Raw genomic sequence first — 18,754 nt, forward strand, 5'->3', positions numbered from 1 at the left:
CAAAGAGGTCAAAAGACATATTTTTGTAAGTATATTGAAAATCCTTTTATTCACATTACAACTAACAAGTAAACAACTGTAATGGCACAATTCACAGGTAGTAATGTCATAGCATCTCAGAAGGAGGTGCAGAAACAGAGCACACATTTTTATAACCTTGTTAAACAGTGACACGTCTTTCTATGTAATTACCCTGACTTCAGTTCAAATCCAAAAGTAACATAATCAGAATAATATAGCAAAATGTGTATAGAACCATCCTGACAGCTGGCCAAGCCAGACTAATCTATTTGTCAAAAGACTAATCACCACGTCAGCATTTCACTGCTGCATGCCAAATTTACCTTTCATTTTTTACAGCAGTTGCTGACCAACACTCAGCACTTATTTTCAAACATGATGACATTCTATGAGAAGTGGTTTCAACTGCTATTTATATGCTTCATTAACTATATTTGAAGGTTAACATAAGATATGGGTGGGAATGAAAGGGGGGAAAAAAAGCATTACCACTGCAAGTATTGGATTGCTTGTCCAAATTAGTCTTAAAACAGGACTTTATGAAAGAGGTGTTTTAGTCAAACAAAAGCAACCACAACCAATACAGAGCAGCTGGAGGTAACACTACTATGGCAGGAGATAAGAATAAATTATATAATGAGCATTATTCGTATGGTATTATTCATCTCACCTTAAAGCAGACATCTAAAGAAGGACAAATGGATTGTGGCAAGTGTTCTCCACTGTCTAGAAAGACATCCTATAATGAGTGCCTCAGATGTACGTGTCTGCACTGTAGCCATCCCTTAAGGTGAAATTAATTCTTCTGTTTCATTCCAGCATTGAGCCTTACTTTCTACATAGCAGAGCAATTCTACCTTCATTGCAGAGCATTGTTTCCCCATCATGTTAGTAAAAACATACTACAGACCAAAAATCTAGTAGGTTTTTACTAGCTTAATTAGCAACATTCAATTTTCCTGAAGTTCTCAAAACACTTCACAGAGGTGCTAACTATCATTACCCCCATTTTACAAGTGAGGCAAACTGAAAGTTAACAAGAAAGTTAACATGACCTTGCCCATGATCTGCTACTGATTAAAAGGTTAAACTAAAACTAGAATCCAAACCCTAGGACACACACTTCCATACTACATTTCATCCTACCTTAGAATTATCATCATCTACCATCAGTCCAACTCTGCTGCATACTATTCAACAAATTTATAGGTCTGAAAGGTGAGTATAAAGATTAATAATAAATAAAATATACAGTGAACAAGATTAAATATTTATTTTCTTTTAACAGCTTAAGACAAACACTATCCCTGCTTATCACACGGTCCAGCCACACCACACACTGGAGCATGACACAGTTGCCTGCCTGGCATTGGTTAAGTTGGTACCAGAATGAAACACACTACAGCAGTTTCAAAATGATGCCAAGCCCGAATTTTTAGCCTTGTGAAGGGACAAAACTTACTACCCTCAGCAGTGGGCCAGGCAAATACAGTCCACGTATATTTTAGTACTTGAGCTATCAACAGGGCAATTTGCTTTGTCGATTTATCAGCCCAGTCTAGGTGAGCTGGGGACAGTCTGCATGTTCTACTGTCCCATGTAGTCATATTCTAAGTTCTCTGTAAAAGTAGCCAAATAAAATAATACCAAAAGTCATCCTACAAAAAACGGTGTAGACAAGGATTCAATATATATATATTTTTTTTCTTTTTTTTTTTTACATTTTTGAAACAGATAGTTTTAAACAGTTACTATAGGGTAAATTGAAGCATAAAACCACACCTCTATACACACACACACACATACACATATGTGTACATCAACACATTACACAGGTACATGCTTCTACATAAATACAATACTCTCCTCCCACTGATATGTGGACCTATATGTACTTTGTTGCTGCTTCTTGTAAGTACATTAAACTACCAAAGCCCGGTTTTGTTGCTTATGGAAGAATCATTTCAGTAATATTTTTTCCAGAGTAGGCAGACAACTAGTCCTCAACACCATGACACACAGGAAGGAGGATGCCTTCCAACCCTGTACCTGTACTGCTATCCTGACAAGAACAAGTCTTTACCAGTAGTCTGAAACCCTGGCACATGATCATGATTTTCTGCACTGATTAATGCTGATCTAGCTGCCTACAACCAAAATAGAAGTCAAAGGAGCGGGAATGCCAGCACAGTACTAGCATGTTTGAGGCAATGATCTTGCCAAAATGATACATATTTAGCACTCCGGAACTGATGCAATGACAATTGTTGTTAGAAGACTTGGGCAATGTCAGGATAGAAACAAAATATAATAATTTCACCATTATTTTCCTCCTTTCATATAGACATCAGCTATTTTGAAATAATGTACATTTCTGTATTCCTTTGCTAATGTGACCCACCTATTGCAAACTTCCATATTATACAGAATTACACTCGTGAATATCAAGAACGTTTCAGTTCTGCTAAACAGTAATTGTTCTTAGCAATGAAATTATGTAACAGGAAAACAAATATATGCATTGTCAGTACAGAAAACCTCTAGCTAAACCTCAATAATGTAATGGCTCATAAATATTAAATTACTGATGAAAAAACATTTAACATAGAAAGTCTGATCACATGAACATAGCTGTGCACTACCAAACAAGGATTACAGTGTTAGATTTTTCAGTTAACAGCAAGACAAGTCCCTCCTATACAATGATCTAAAGAGAAACTAACAGTCAAAAATCAAGGACATACTTTTACAATAATGGAAACAACACAAAATGTAGGTTTTTCATTTCCCTCAGCTCAAATTTAAATAGGAACATTTTAAAACTCTTTTAATTAAGGGGTGCAAGGACATGCTGTCTTTAACCACCTTTTCCGCCTTGACATTTCATTACTTAAATCAAAAGTCATTAAAGACCGCCAAGTAATGCATTTTGATAAAAGCAAAAACAAAACAAGTGAGCGGTTTGAGAGGAAAATTGGTTTTTTATGATGCTTTATAGTATCATTCAGCCAAAACTGCATGCAACTTTTTCTTCTCTCATTCCTACCTTCTTCTGGGTGGCTACAAGACTGACATGCTGTCCTGCCTCCTGTCTTGTACTGTCTTCTTTTCTGACTGCACCTTGGTTTAACATATACTAGATGCTTCTTGTTCAGGTTTTCTCTCTTTTTTCCCTGTCACTTTAGGTACTGAGGAGTGAGGCAGAACTGCCTTTATAATTCCATGAGAGACAGGTTTAAAGGGAAGTTGACAGGTCTAGATCTTACAGTATGTGTTCAGGTACTTCAGCAATATGTGGCAACACAAAAATCTTTAAGACACATAGACAGCCAAGGCCAAAGTTACAATGCTGATAAGCCCTAAAACATTCGATGCAAAAGACTGAAAGCAACAGGAATCCAATGTTAAATGTGCTCCATACAATCAATAAAGAGAAAAAAAATCAGATTCATAAACCACATTTGTTGTGGCACTTGCTTATAAAAATCTCTACTTCTGAAAGTCTGTAACCTGTCAAACAATTTCACAATAATTATGTACAATGAGCAGAACAAGACACCTTTTTCAGCCTCCCATTGCTCATGGCTCACTTCAAAGCATTCTGACTTACAGACTGTGGTATGGTACAAAACCTTCTTGCATTTGCCTGGAAAAAAACATATGAATGTGTTAAACATATGAATAGATTTTAGGAGTTGCCAAAACAGATGCAAACCTAGGTCTGTTGAGTCTGGTTTCTCATCTCTAGCAATCCTTTGTTTTACCAGGAGGCGAACACCTTCTTCAAGGCTCGGGTGCTCATGATTTGGCAAGGGAGCTGAGACTTTCACAGAAGCCCATAAGAATTAGCCCCAGTGAAACTAAGGACACAGCCATCTCTCTCCGGCAGACTATGAAAGACATGCAGAAGGAGAAGGAAATGGTAAGACATCCAAAGATTGTGGCATAGCCCTTCCTACATTTCTGCTGACAGCCAGAGATACATCAGTAATTTCTGTGACACATAAATAAACAAAACTTTGACACATTGATTTACTAAAGCAGGAATGGCAATAATAAAAAAACCATCAAAACTCCATAAAGGCCTTTAATGCGTCTGAAGATATTTTCATTACTGCAATAAGTGTTAAGAGTTTCCTTTGCTGTTAACAGTTTTTACGGCAAAGCTTTGAAGAATGTCCCACAGGTTATCAGCAAAGGCTCTATCTGCTGCATATAAAATAAGAACAAACTAAACAATCCAGAAAACTACTTTCAAGTTGTGGCCCAGGACTAAAGTTGGAATCGTGACAGGACAGATCTGTTGCTGGTCTTATCTGGCACAGTCCCAATGGAAGGAAGCCATATCAATTGACACCAGCTGAGAATATAGTTTGATGCATCCCCTTATTCACTCACTTAAGCCTATATTTTTCTTTTTTTTCCCCTTTTATGTTCTAGTCACCAACACCATTCTGGCCAGTCACTAATAGTCCTTAAAGCTAATCTTCCTGTTAGCTTGCATTTAAAAATGAATCTCAGATGCAGGAAATGAAAGCCTTCCTCTCAAACATAAAGCAGATTCCAATTGAAAACTAAAGAATTCACGCTTCAAACCACTCTCCAAGGATGTCCTTCTCTATTGGTAACATTTGGAGATGTTTGAAAGGGAGCTAATGCAGACAGGTTTATGTGACTGGTTATAATTTTACCTTCCCAACTGCACGTTTCACATTTGTCTCAGTGAATTATCTGGCAAAATATTTCATGATAATGAATTCTTTAAAAGGCTTTGCAACCAGTGAAATAATCTGAGCTAAAGTTTCAAAACCAGTCAGTAAAGTGAGTTTCCATAAAAATGCACAAATGCCTAATTTCTCAAAAAAAAGTTAAAACATATAAGCACATATAAAGTGTAATGCTTCAAACCACTGAATGACTGAATATATGATGACAAAGCAGAGGGTGACAGGTAGAAGTGGAACTGGGTAAGAATCAGGGACAAACTATGTAAATAGCCCTTTTTACAAGCCGTGTGAAAACCAAAGACCTTCCACTGTTCACTGCCCGATCTTTCTTGCTGTGACATTAGGAAGATTTTAACTAAACCAAGCTTTTCAGATAATTAAACTAATTGAGATAAACAAGTCTTCCTGGTGAAGTGGCATTGCGGCATTACCATGGACCACTGTGAGGAGAAAAATTTACTGGATGAAGCTGTTGAGACCTCACCCGTCCTCACCTGCCTGTTACCTGCAGCGGGTCAAGAGAAGCAGGAAGCTGCCATTCCATGTCATTCTCTTCTCTCTGTGCTTATGAACTGCAAAATATAAGGATGACTCTTTTGGGCTTCACTAAACTAATTTCCAAAGAGTTTTTCCCTAGCTTTAACAGGCAGTGGAGTGGGTGTTCACTAAATAGGCTCAAACCCTTAACTTTCAAAAAAAAAAAAAAACCTGAAGACCTGTGATGAGATTATTTTATAAAGACATCCACCCCTGCAAGAGGTCTACCATATTTGCTGAGTCTGAAGAACACAGTATAAGTTTGCATTGTTGATATCTTCAGAATTACTGGTAGATGACAGTTACTGTTATTTGCAGCATGGTAATATAGATTAGTGTCTCAGTGTGCTGAACACAAATAACATTCACCAAAATTAAAAAAAAAAAAAAAGGTGAAAAAGAAGCAACTGTACTGACCTACTTTTGTTAAATTTTTGAAAAAGTTAACAAATTATTCTAAAAAACGAATTTATCATTGCTCTGAATATGCACCATCAAGCCATTTTTAACTGGCCTAATCACCTGTTACAGAAAAATATTTTTCCACAGCTGTTGTCCTGAAATGCTGAAATGTTGTCCTCAAATGTGTTCATTGTGTCACAGGTATTTCTAAAAACAGGAATATAACACAAGAACAACCCAGTTCTACTGTTATGTCACTGATGATGTATGTCACTAAGCAGCAGACACTTCTGCAACGATTAAATTTAGGAAAGTTATACCTTCCTACTCATAAAGGAATACTTGCAAGAACGATAAATGCTTGTAAGTGATTTTACAATTAGGATACATCTTCATGCACTATGTATACATTTAGGAGGAAGTAATTACTGTAATAATGTGGGGGGGTACAATACTGTAAAACTGAATATATCCACAGATTTTGTAATAATAATGTTTCTTGTGGCAGCCTGACTAAGAAAAGCAGTGAGGTATTTTTCTCTATAATCATATTTTGTGCACAAAGAAAATGGTTGAATGCTGAAATTTAATAAACTCGTAATTTTTAAATTCAGGTACTTGATTTCCTTTTGGCCTACTTTCCCAATGAAAAAAAAAAGCACCTTCAACAGTTACCTGTCCATCACTCCCTGATATGAATTTTGAACTCACTAGGCAGTTTCAACCAAACATTACTGAGGAGGAAAGGTCTAAGAAATCTTAAAACTCTTACAGTTTCCTTTAAAATTGGAAACTGGAGAGAGAAAAGAGATTTTATTAAGATTACAGCCAAGAAAAGTTAATAAGCTCATTCTTAATTAGTCATCAAGAATTCTCATAAAAGAGAGACATCAGAAACCAGGCTCTCAAAATTCCTCCTTTCTATTACATTTCACTTAGTGGTCTTATCTCTAAGTTTTTGAAGTTCTTTTTGTTTTGTTTTGCTTTGCTTTAGAATACAACTGTAAGATACCAAATGCTTAGATGTTTTTCTAGCCATATATAGGGTTTGAAAAATCTGTTGCAAGTAGGATGTTTTCCTGAGCAACTGCTATCAGCTTCTGCCAAATTTAAAAAATAAATTTCTAGTCCTTCTGTTTTAATGAAAATCTTCCAATGCTCTCTGAGAAGCTAGAAAGCTGAGGGAGAAGGCTAGTACACAAACGCCGGTCTGATCAACCACTCCTGAAGAATCCAAATGTACAAAAAAAGCACAGAAGGAAGAAAGGTCTTTTTATTTTCACTAACTATTGAAAGATGGTTTCTGATGTGTCTAGTAACTTAAAAGGTGGAGCATATTGCCACAGTTACCCAGTTAAATTCAGTAACTCCTCTGTTCTGAGCAGCCAGCGTGATACTGTTATCAGGGCATTTCTAATGAAAAATATGACCTCAAAATTAGTTTTATTTAAATAGAATTAGTTCTCTGATTACTAGGCACTCCTTAAAATGCTTTTGAACACACAGGTGAGATTGGCTAGTGACCTCTGCGGTGACGTGAATAACACAAGTTTTTCAATGTCTGTGTTTGTACAATGTCTTGGTCATGTGAAACATTGTACAAGCACTAGGTATTACGGCTGGTATTTGAGAGTTTTCATGTCACAAGAACATCTATGAATGTAGCACTGACGACAGCATTCTTTGCAGAGCTGACATCCAATGGCTTTGAGAGGTTGTGTTGTTCTTTCATCTTAATGGATGATGATGACACACTCCCCAAGAACTTGTGGGAAAGCAGTTGCTACCTCAGGCTGGCACAATCAGCATACCGAGGAAATCTGCTGCAATTTCCATATGTGATACTGGGTAAGTCCCTTACACTGTCTCACTTGAATGAGGGTAAAAGTAATACCAGACCCTACTTTCAGGGCGAATGTCAAGAGAAATATTTTAGATTACACACACTCAGCAGCTACACAGCAGGGATCAGTACAACTATCCAGCAAGTTTACTGAAGGTATGCAGGAATAAATTTGCTGCTCTAAATCTGGCAGCTTTTGTGGCTGTTATCTTAGCAGCTACCTCCAAATACTTAGTCCACCTGAAAATGTCACTCCTGCTATCTAATAGGAAGTGTATAAGGTCCTTGTTTAAAAAAAAAAAAAAAAAAAAATTAAAATCCCAGGTCTATGAGTGTTCATACTTGGGTCCTTTCTAGTCCTACACAGAAAGTTTAAAATGTCATTTCTGCTGGTTGAGACAGAAGGGTGAATCATTCCAATTCTGTCATGCTTTTGCCAAGTGCAATCAGAACACACACCTCTCCCCCAATTAAGGTTTACAAACCCTTTTCAAAATTTAACATGGAGTCATGAGAGTATATACGTTACTTCTGACTAGCAAAGAAAACTCAAGAATGTACTGAAGTTTGGGTGCCTCTGAGAAAGACAACTGCACACATATCAAGTAATACTGTCCTGTTTGTTTTGATCATCTTGGTAGTTGTTGGCTGTAAGGATGAAAGAGAGGTATGTGTGGCCAGAGAAATTTGCCTTACACAGCATTACTTAATTAATCAATAACGACGAAAGGGAAAATGTTCAGTATCCCTGAACACCAGCAACTTACCCATGTATTATGCCCAGGTGTGTATGTCCAAGCTCTCAGCCCAGTGCTTTGTCAGGCTCACTGTGAGGCCAAATTAAACACCACAGAATCTACTTAGAATCTAACCACTGTATAAGCAAAAGTATCTTCTAGCCTTTATACACTTTTAAAAATATCTTTTTCTGTTTTATCAGATAGCAAATTCTTATAATGTCTTAAAATACGAGATGCGCTACTGGTCTATATTGGGTAGTTCTAATATCTAGCTACCTAGTTCTAGTATCAGCACATCTTAATTCCCAAGTTTTTTCAGTGAAACAACGTAATAATAAATTCACAGTAACTACAAGTAATTTCAGGTTTCCATTTGCCCTGAGGCTTCTTGATACATGCCATTTCAGGGACAGAAGGGATCAGAGAAAAAAAAAAGTAAATGTTGACAAAATAGCCCAAAGTAAGCGTCAGCCAAAACAGCACAAAGATTTGTGTAGTCCTTCCAAAGCTTTGCACAATGTTTTCCATGTCTTTCTCAACTGTACAAAACAAAGCAACAGATCTGGGGTTTTAACAACTCTTTTTACCTAAACAGTGCTAGCAGTCATAAGCAGCTATGTTTCTCAGCATACTGCTTTCCATTTCCTGTTTGGTGGGTTTTTTAGTTTTCATTCGGTTGGTGGGGGGTTGAAAATGAAAGTTACTTTAAAAGATTTGTCTTGAGTGTTACCCCTCACTAACGTTCTCATCTAGGGTACTACAAACGATATCACACACCACAGCAGAACTTTCATAGAAGTTGATAGCTTTATTCCCACACATGTACATATGAAAAAAAAAAAAAAAGGAAAATTTTAAAATGCTGCTAAGAAAATCTAGGTGAGAATTTATACCGAATCAACAATAAATCAGATAGCAGCCCTGTCCACCTCTAAGGTTTCGACATAGCAGTATTTGCATATATATAAAAACATTAAAGGAAATGTAGAAGACAAAAATAATTACTTTAAAGGAGCAAATCAGACATAATTGTTTAAGGTGAGGAAGGTCCTCGATTGATGAGTATAAATACATTGTTCACACACTCAGTGAGACACTGTTCATGTCTCCTCACAAGCTGCAACCTGTTCAAGGATACTGAAACGTGAGGGGAGAAAAAGAATCCCAACCACCCACACCTTTTTTGTCCAGACAGATCATCCAAACAAATTAATAAAGCTCAGAGCTTTCATAAGACTTCATATCTTCAAAGTACTGAGAACACATTAGTTAATCAATGAATTCCCCTGCCTTGAATCCACAGTGCATTATAGGAATGGAGGCCAAATCATGGAAGTTCAGGCAAGCCTGACCTCCCACCATCTTGCCGGCTCGCTGCCACAGGGCCCGGCGCAGCCCCGGCGGGACTTGGTCCAGCGCTCCCCTGCTTCACGGAGCTCTGCCCCCGCCACAGCTGATTCCACTCTGCTGTTACCTCCCAGCCAAGTTATAATTCATAGCGGGATACCCAAAAGTCACCTTCAGCACCCCCTGCTTGAACCACGCTCTCTCAGAAGCTCTGGCACAGAGGATTCGCCCCCCAGGTGCCCTTTCTGCTCTCAGCCAGAGCCGGCCGAAGGCTCCTCTGCAAAACTGCACCCCGGCACCTCCACACTGAGGGGAAAAGGTGGGCGGAGGAGAGCTGGGGGAGCAAAGAGTCTAGCTGGGCCGACTTCGAAGTTGTCACCTTTGGTCAGCCAAGCCACCCAGCCCGGCCTCCACAGGCAGCACAGGCCGGCCAGCCGCTGCCATCTTGCCACCGCCAGCAGCCCCGTGCCCCAGCCGGGCTGCCCGGGACGCCCGCCGGCTGCAGGACCACACCGCGCACCCCGCGCTGTTTCCAGGGCTGCCTCAGGACACTAAAAACGTGGCCGGAGCCCCTCGGCGGCCGGGGCGGAGTGGGGAGGATCACCACAGGGGAGGGAGGCATGACCCGCCTGCACAAAGCTCCCCCGGAGGGGACACGGCGAAGGGGCGGCACGGGCTACCCCTGCCTCCCTCCGGGCTCACTACCCCCTCGCCTCATCCGCTCCCCGCGACGCCCAGCCCACTCTCTCCCGACCGTTCCTCCCGGAGCCGCCGGTTTTGAACACCCCGGGCTCGCCCCTCCTCCCGGCCCCCCGCCGCCGGCCGAGGCGGGCCGGGGAGGCGGCGCCCCGCCCGCGGCGGCCCCGCCGCCTGACACAAAGCGGCGGCCCGCCGCCACCAGCCTCCCTGCGAGCGCCGCCCGAGTCCCCGCCTCCACCTGCAGCCTATGAGCGCGGAGGCGCCGCCCCGAGCGGCGGCCCGGACCGGGAGCGGGATCGGGATCGCACCGGCCGCCGCCGCCGCTGCACCGCCGAGGAGAGCGCCGCGCTCCCGTCCTGCCGCGGCCGGCCCCGCCGCGGCCCCCCGCGCCCCGCGGGGGAAAGGAGGCGAGAGAGCGGTGGGTGCCCCGCCGCCGGGGAGATGCGCGGAGGCGCCGGGTGAGCGCCGCGCCGCGCCGCGCCGCCGCTCCCGCCGGCCCTCCGCAAGGTGTCGCCGTCGGCAGCGGAACGGCGGGGCCGCCCAGCGCCCGTCTCCAGTGCCGCGGGGCCGGCGCCGCTCCGCGCCGGCGGAGAGGGGTGCGCGGGGACCAGCGCGGTCACGGCCGGCGGCCCGCCCGGGGGGCAGCGCGGCGCCGGCCTGCCAGCCCCGCTCGCCTGCGGGGAGGCGGTCGCTGCAGGATGATGATTACGGATTATTTACAAAGCCCAGAGTCGAAGCGACTCCCTCGTTCAGCCACTTCCTTTATCCCTCGTCTTTTTTTTTTTTTTCTTTTTTTTTTTTTTAATTGCCCCCGGGGGGTTCGGCGGGAGATGGCGGCCGCGGGTAGAAGGGGTGGGGGGCGGGGGGGGTGGGTCATCGCTCTCCGGGGCGGCGGCCCGGGGGCGACGTTTCCCCCGAGCTCGGGGGCCGGGGTGGCGCGGGGAGGGGGCGACACAAAGGGGCAGCGGACGCGGAAGGCTCCGCGGGCAGCCGCGGACCGGCCCCGGCCCCCCGGCCCTGCCCGCCCCTGGCGCTTTCGCACCGGGAGCGGGACCTCATTCTGCTGGCCGAGAATAAAGAGCGAATGGGGCTTTTGGCGCCAAATGCCAGGCACCTCCCTGCTTGTATGGAAATCAGGGAGGTGGGGATAGGCTGCTCTCGCTTTCCTCTTCTTTTTTTTTTTTTTTTTTTTTTTTTAATGCTCCCCTACCCGGGTGTGTCAGTTCGTTCCCCCCCCCCGTCTTTTTTTTTTTTTTTTTTTTTTTTTAAATGCCTTTTTGGGGGGTTAATAATATCCAGCAGCTTCAAAGCCAGCCAGTGACAGTCATCTGTCTGCAAGCAAAGGGTGAATGCGGAGGCTTGGGCCAGCCGCGGGGGCCGGGCGGGCTGGCGCTCAGTAAAGTGCAACATACAAGATCATCTGCTTTTTTTTTTTTTTTTTTTGCTTTTTTTTGCCTTTTTTGCTTTCTCCTTCTCTCCCCCCACCCCACCCCCCGCCACTCCTCCCCCTTGCAACACCCACCACCATCACCAAGGAGGTAAGAAGAGGAAGCTGCAGGGTCTGGGCTTCAGGACAAAAACCCAATCAAATAAATACAATTCCACATTGCATTTGAGTTGCTAAACTAGGGAGGATGGGAAGGGGAAGGAAGTGCAGGGGCATTGCAGTGCGGGAATGGGTTTTTCATTGAGCAGAAGAAAATCCTGGAGGATATTTTTGTTTTATTTTGGAGCTGTCGCATTGAGATCGCCTGTGTTTTGTAGGTGTCTCTTTACTGCTTTGCATTTTAAACGGTTTAATGTATTTCACGAGTAGAAAAATGTACAATACTGGAAGTGATCGGGGGCGGGGCAGGGGGAGAGCAGCTGAGCCGGGCTCGTTTCTTTGCATTTCATCATAAGGCTTTTAATGGATTGATTTTTTTTTTTCCCCCTTTTGGTCTCCGTTTCAGCGTCAGCTGTTGTGAACCCAGCAGAACGCTTTCCCTTTGCGTTACCTTAACCGAGCTGGAGGGACACGCTGAATGTCTTTTTTGGACTTAAAGTTTTTTTTTTTTTTTTGGGGGGGGTGTGTTTGTTTGTTTGTTTGGGGTTTTTTTGGTTTTTTTTTGTTTGTTTGTTTTTTTTTTTTTTAATGTCTGATGCAACTGAGGTCTCGGAGGAGGAATGGGGCTGTGGTTGTCTGGTCGTGGCTAGTGAGTGGGGGGTCCCGCCGAGGTAAGGGCAGCAGCGTGCATTTTCCGGAGGTGAGAGGGCTGGAAGGCTGGTGTGTTTGCAGGAGGTTTGATTGCATGAAGTGGCAAAATGCGCAAAGTTGTTGTCTTTGCAACCTCTCCGTTGCTCTTGTCTTAAGCTGGAAAAAGGGGGAGAAGAACTTCCCGTACCTTCTTGGCAAATCAGGAGGCTTTGTTGGTGGCGCCGGGGTGGTTTTAATGCATTTTTGTGCGTGAGATTATTACATAAGGTTGATAATTTCTGTTGCTGCTGGATTTCCCCTCCTCCTCTCCCCCCCCCACCCCCCACCCCCATGTGTTTTGTGCGGATTTCTCTGGCTCGCTTTGAGTGAATGGCGATTTGCGAAGTTGCAAAGAGCCCCTCCGCCCCCTTCTTTGCATCCTTCTCGCTCCCCTTTGCACTGCTCCGCAGATGACAAAAGGAGTAAACTTCCTCTACTTTTGCTGGCATATTAAGAGGGCTTTCTGGAGAGATTACGGTATCAAAGCCTTGCATCTGTCTACAGTTACTCTGCTGTTTTGAGCGTTTGAAGCAGTTTGGGGAGAGCAGGCGGGTGCTATGTGCAAAAGCACAGAGGTGCTTTGCATCCTTGCTGTACCTTGCCGGCTGGTTTTGTGTCCTCACGGAGCGCCGGGAAAGGCGGAAAGCTTTGCATGTCGGAGCACTACCTGATCGCTTTTCTTTGACTATCTGGAGTCGGGAGGAAAGGTGTGTGTGAAATGCATTTTTTTTCAACTTGCAAAAGGCTCCTTATTTCTTGCTATCGATGATGGGATTATTCTATTTTTTCCTTCGGTTAAGAGGAAGGGAGTCACATTCGTGTCTGTTTCTTCGTGTTTTCGTGTTTTAATTGTGGTTGTGTTTTGTTTTGTTTTGTTTTGTTTGGGTTTTTTTTTGTTTTTTGTTTTGTTTTGTTGGGTTTTTTTAATTTGTTTGGTTTTTTTTGTTTTTGTTTTTGTTTTTTTTGGTTTAGTTTCAGGTCTTGGGAGAACCTCTCTTCTTCCTCGTGGTGGAAATACCCATAAAACCTGTCTCTAAAGCCATTGCCCGACCCCAGGATCAGAAGGAGACCCGTAATGCCAGGAATGGTCAGTAAAAACCCAGACCTCGAGTTCGACTCATTGCAGCCCTGTTTCTACCCGGACGAAGATGATTTTTATTTGTGCGGGCCGGACTCCGCTCCCCCCGGGGAGGACATCTGGAAAAAGTTTGAGCTGCTGCCCACCCCTCCCCTGTCTCCCAGCCGGGCCGGGCTCCAGGAGCACCCCCCGGGGGGGGCCCCGGTGCCGTGGGGAGGGGCGGCCCTGGGGGGCTGCCGCCCCACCGACCCCCTGGACTGGGCGTCCGAGCTGCTCCTGCTGCCCCCCGAGGCCGACCTGTGGGGCGGCTCGGACGGCGGGGACTTCTTCGAGACGGGCCTCGGCGTGACCAACAACCTCAACTCCATCATCATCCAGGACTGCATGTGGAGCGGCTTCTCCGCCCGCGAGAAGCTGGAGCGGGCGGTCAGCGAGAAGCTCCAGGGCAAGGCGCCCGCCGCCGCCCCGCCGCCGCCACCGCCCCCGGCGGGCAGCCCCGCCGCCGCCGCCAGCGGCCGCCCGGAGCTGGGCGGCGCCGTGCCCGAGTGCGTGGACCCGGCCGTGGTCTTCCCCTTCCCCGTCAACAAGCGGGAGGCGGCGGCGGGCCGCGCCGGGCCGGCGGCGGCGGCGGCGGGCGGCGGAGCTACGCGGAGCGGCCGCCCGCCTCGCCCCGCCGGCGACAGCCGGGCCAGCAGCAGCTCCGGGGACGACACCCTCAGCGATTCGGGTAAGCGCTTCCCCCCGCCCCCGGCGGCGGCGAGGTGCGGGGCCGGGCGGCCGGCAGGCGGCAGCAGCGGCGGGGCCGGTGGCGGGGGGGGGGGGGCAGCGGCGGGCCCGTGGGAGCGGCGGGGCTGGAGCCTCCCCGGGCGGCAGGCCCGGCCCGGGGGCCTGTGCGGTGCTGGGCACCCCCCGGGGCTTCCTCACCTTGTGTCCTCCGTGGGTGGCGTGCCCCGTCCCAGCGGTCGTGCTGGGGGTGGGCAGAGCGGGGCTGCTACTGTCGCCCTGGGGATGGGGCTCGTGGGGGAGAACCCGTGAGTGCCCCTTAGGCGTGATGGGGGGGGGCCGGGTCAGGGTGGTGACCCCGCAGAGGGGCGCTTGCGCTGGCAGCACCTAAAGTGCCCAGAAAGGGCTCCTGCCCGTGGCTGCGGAGGGGTCCCCTTGGGCTGACACGCGGTTTCCCGTATGTAGATGAGCTGGTCCCTGTGACCACCGCCGCAAACTTGGTGATCCGTCCCGGGTTTCAAAGCCCGCTGTCCCTTTAATGTCTGGTTTGACAGCTTTGGGTGAGGAAGCACTTCCAACAGCTGTCTTCTTGGCAGTGCACCAAGCGCCGGCTTAAAGGGTCCCCGGCTGGAGCAGCTTCACCTTCTGCCTCAGAACAAACCCGGCGATTGTTTCGTTTTCCGGCTGCTTTTCTACCAAGCAAGGGCTGTGTTGTGGCACTGTGCGTGCCTTTTGTACTGCGGCTCTGCAATTCCGAGCAAAATACATACATTCTGTCTAAAAACCTCTATGCCGCTGCGATTATGTGGGTGGTAGCCCAGCTTTGATTGAAAACTAGAAGTGTTTAAAAAAAAACATCATTAAACTTACGAAACTTTCAGAAATCGCCATACTTCAGTCATTTAATGTATATTGCATACTTTACCTGATCTGTATCTGACTACAGATGGTGGGCACACCCTGTTTTTGCCGTTCGTTATTTCACTGCTGCTTTTACTGTACTTTATTTTGTCAGTAAATATATCTGGGTTGATACTTGTTCAGAGTATATTCTGTGAGAATAATGTCTATTTTATTTTCCATTTTCTATTACCAAAAGATGATGAAGATGAGGAGGAGGAGGATGAAGAAGAAGAAATAGATGTTGTGACAGTGGAGAAAAGACGCTCCTCCTCCAACAAGGCTGTTACCACCCTTACTATTACAGTGCGTCCTAAAAATACCACTTTTCCACCAGTCAGGACACAGCAGAATGAACTGATTTTAAAGCGTTGCGCACCAATTCACCAGCAGCATAATTATGCCGCTCCTTCTCCATACATGGAGAGTGAAGATGCTCCACCGCAGAAGAAGTTAAAAACCGAGGTGCCCCGTCCAGTAAAACCCACGATCCAACCAAAGTCTAAGAGTTCAAGTCCTCGAAACTCTGATTCAGAGGATAGTGAACGTCGACGCAACCATAATATCCTGGAGCGTCAACGGCGCAATGATCTACGGTCAAGTTTCCTCACATTAAGGGACCATGTTCCAGAACTGGTTAAAAATGAGAAAGCTGCAAAAGTTGTGATCTTGAAAAAAGCCACTGAATATGTTCATTCCCTTCAGGCAGAGGAGCAGAAGTTATTGCTAGAAAAGGAAAAATTGCAAGCCAGACAACAACAATTGCTAAAGAAAATAGAATACAAGCGGACTTGCTAAACTTTTGTTTTGGTTTTTTTTTTTTTTTTGGCTGACCAGGACAGTCATTGCCACTTTGCACATTTTTGATTCTTTAAAAAAAAATTGTGTTTTTTGACGTTAAGAATGTTGGTTTCACTTTCAATCTAGTCCCTGAAGTAATTGACAAACTCTATTATCCGGGTACGGAGCAAATGGATGTTCTTGCAAGGAGTTTATTGCAAGACTACCAAACAACAATGAACTGCCTTTGTTTTTCTCCTTAAGAACTGTAGATGGTGGGGATTTTTTTTTTTTTAAATTGTTGTGAGCATTTGGAGCTGCTGATGACATCTAGTTGAGTTTTGAAACGTTCATTCCTAAGTTTTATGGTGCTTATGTTCTAACAGATGTTACTTTAGGGGTTGGCATTTTGTACCCCTGTGGGAATTTTCTGTAAATACCATCTACACACTTGCCTTTTGTACATGTCTTGGGTTATGAGAGGTGGCTTTTGCTACCAGTATTAGACTGGAAGTTCATACCTAAGTACTGTAATACCTCAATGTTTGAGGAGCATGTTTTTGTATACAAATATATTGTTAATCTCTGTTATGTACTGTACTAATTCTTACATTGCCTGTATACTTTAGTATGATGCTGATACATAACTAAATTTGATACTTATATTTTCGTATGAAAATGAGTTGTGAAAGTTTTGAGTAGATATTACTTTATCACTTTTTTGAACTAAGAAACTTTTGTAAAGAAATTTACTATATATGCCTTTTCCTAGCCTGTTTCTTCCAGTTAATGTATTTGTTAATGTTTGGTGCATAGAACTGGGTAACTGCAAAGTTCTGTGTTTAATTTCTTCCAACGATGTACATTTAGTGCTGCGTCTTATAGCACTTTGAAATACCTCATGTTTATGAAAATAAATAGCAATTACATGATGTGCCATTTACTATTTTTCTTTTAAATGAAGTTCTTTTAAATAAAATCTTTAACTTTGCAATGTTCGTGAAATACAAAAAAACGGTCCCCTATACTAGGCACGCCATTGCCATTTCTGGTCAAAAAATAATTGTAGTAAGAACAGTTTTTCCTATTTTTTCATACTTCAGATGTCTCTTGTGAAATCAGGATCATCCCAGGGGACTGAAGGTACCACAATTAATGGAAAGACTCTTGTGTTTTTTGAAGACTTCTGGAATATCCAGTGTATTCAGAGAATTGTGAGGGATCAGAAACACTGCAAGCACGCTTCTGCTAAGGGACTGGCCTCAGTGTGGTAGACAGGTGGAGAAGTCAATGATGGAGGTACACTTGCAACAGCACTGAAAATGAAATACTTGTAGTAAACAAAGATCTTACTTGACTGCTGTTTGCATTACAAAAGGCTTATCCGTAAAGTGGTCCATCATTGCATAGGGAGAATTAATGTTTGTAGCTGAAGATCCTGTTTGTTACTACTTGTGCTAAGTTTGTAAAGCTAAAAATCCCAGGGAAGACGCAGAGCTATGAAGTGTTTGTCAAATGAACAATGAAACTTGGCAGGTGATTGTCTCAAGAGGTGTGACGGGAGCAAGACATGCAAGTCTGTGAAGTATGTTTGGTCATTTGGTAAGCTCCTTGATACCAAAGAGTTGTTTTATTTTCCAGTCTGTACAGGTATTTCTGACGTTCTTTCCCCACGCTGAACTTGAAAAATAAGGTACAGCTTACTGGCCAACTGGCCAGTAGGTAGTTTAAGGATCAACTTACAAGGAGTCAGTCTGTGACATCTGCCCCTACTTTAGCCACAAAGGAATGGGCTTGCTTGGTGATGGAGGTACAGAGCATCTCATATGTACCATGAGGTAACAGAGTGCGAGCAGTATGGGGGCAAAATCGCCGCAGTAATGGGTGTGACATATGTCCATGCCCTACAGTACCTTGCTGGTGTACCCATAACCTGTGCATTCTTGGGGCCCCAGATGAGATTCAGCTATGACTACACAAATTTATGCCTTTTGAAGAATTGGCCTGAATAGACTTAATATCTGCTAAATTCAGACTTGAGGGCCACAATCATTCCATAAATAGAATCCTTGTTTTCACTGCCTTCGTGTGGACTTGATCATGCTTCTTCCACTTTCACAGTACAGTGAAAAAACTGTAGTAGGTAGTCTGAACAGAGAAAAGTAGTGTGCACAATCACAGGGTAGATTTAATTTTACTAGCTACAACAAACAATTTTCAAACCCCATTTTATTATCATTTTTTGTTGAACTGCTGTTGCACTGTTTGCAAACAAGGTGTAAGTCATAAGTTTTCCTGAAGGAGAAGGAAAGCTTTTATAACATCCGTTGTATTTCTAACCTGCTCCTGCTTGACTTCCAACAAGGACTTAACATGAGTTTACAGTTTAGACTTTGTATAACATTTTTAAAAAGTTACAGCTATGTACTGGCCAAATACTTTCCTAGCAGATGCAAATCATGTTCTGAACAAAAATAAATCACAGAACGATTGGTCACTGTCTCTTTACAGTCTAGGAATGTACTAAGGATTGAACATGCAAAACTGAACAGACATTCCATTCCCCTTCCCTTCATCTGGTCCAAATCCTCCACTCAGAGCAGGGCCAGATTCTAGGTCAGATCAGGTGGCTCAGGGTCATATGCATCCGAAGTTTGAATGTCTTCAAGGATGGATATTCCACAGCCTCTTTGGACAACACATTTCATTTTTTGACTACCA

At 44.4% G+C, this 18,754-nt stretch overlaps 1 protein-coding gene across 7 annotated transcripts; it reads left to right on the top strand.

Annotated features, from left to right (window-relative positions):
• Positions 1 to 10,600: 10,600 nt before the first annotated feature.
• Positions 10,601 to 16,965, top strand: MYCN (MYCN proto-oncogene, bHLH transcription factor). Of its 7 annotated transcripts, XM_042803616.1 has the most exons (4): positions 11,841 to 11,854; positions 12,269 to 13,029; positions 13,525 to 14,357; positions 15,453 to 16,965. In XM_042803616.1, exons 3-4 carry the CDS (start codon positions 13,628 to 13,630, stop codon positions 16,049 to 16,051), a joined length of 1,329 nt encoding a protein of 442 aa, XP_042659550.1. In that variant the 5' UTR covers positions 11,841 to 11,854; positions 12,269 to 13,029; positions 13,525 to 13,627; the 3' UTR covers positions 16,052 to 16,965. The 7 variants fall into 7 exon arrangements, with proteins under 7 accessions (XP_042659554.1, XP_042659549.1, XP_042659553.1 ...); XM_042803620.1 differs by lacking the exons at positions 11,841 to 11,854; positions 12,269 to 13,029 and adding an exon at positions 10,601 to 10,774; XM_042803615.1 differs by lacking the exons at positions 11,841 to 11,854; positions 12,269 to 13,029 and adding an exon at positions 10,601 to 10,734.
• The last annotated feature ends 1,789 nt before the right edge of the window (positions 16,966 to 18,754 follow it).

This window comes from Tyto alba, unplaced genomic scaffold, assembly GCF_018691265.1.
Source record: "Tyto alba isolate M040663 unplaced genomic scaffold, T.alba_DEE_v4.0 Super-Scaffold_40, whole genome shotgun sequence".
Classification (NCBI taxonomy): Eukaryota; Metazoa; Chordata; class Aves; order Strigiformes; family Tytonidae; genus Tyto; species Tyto alba.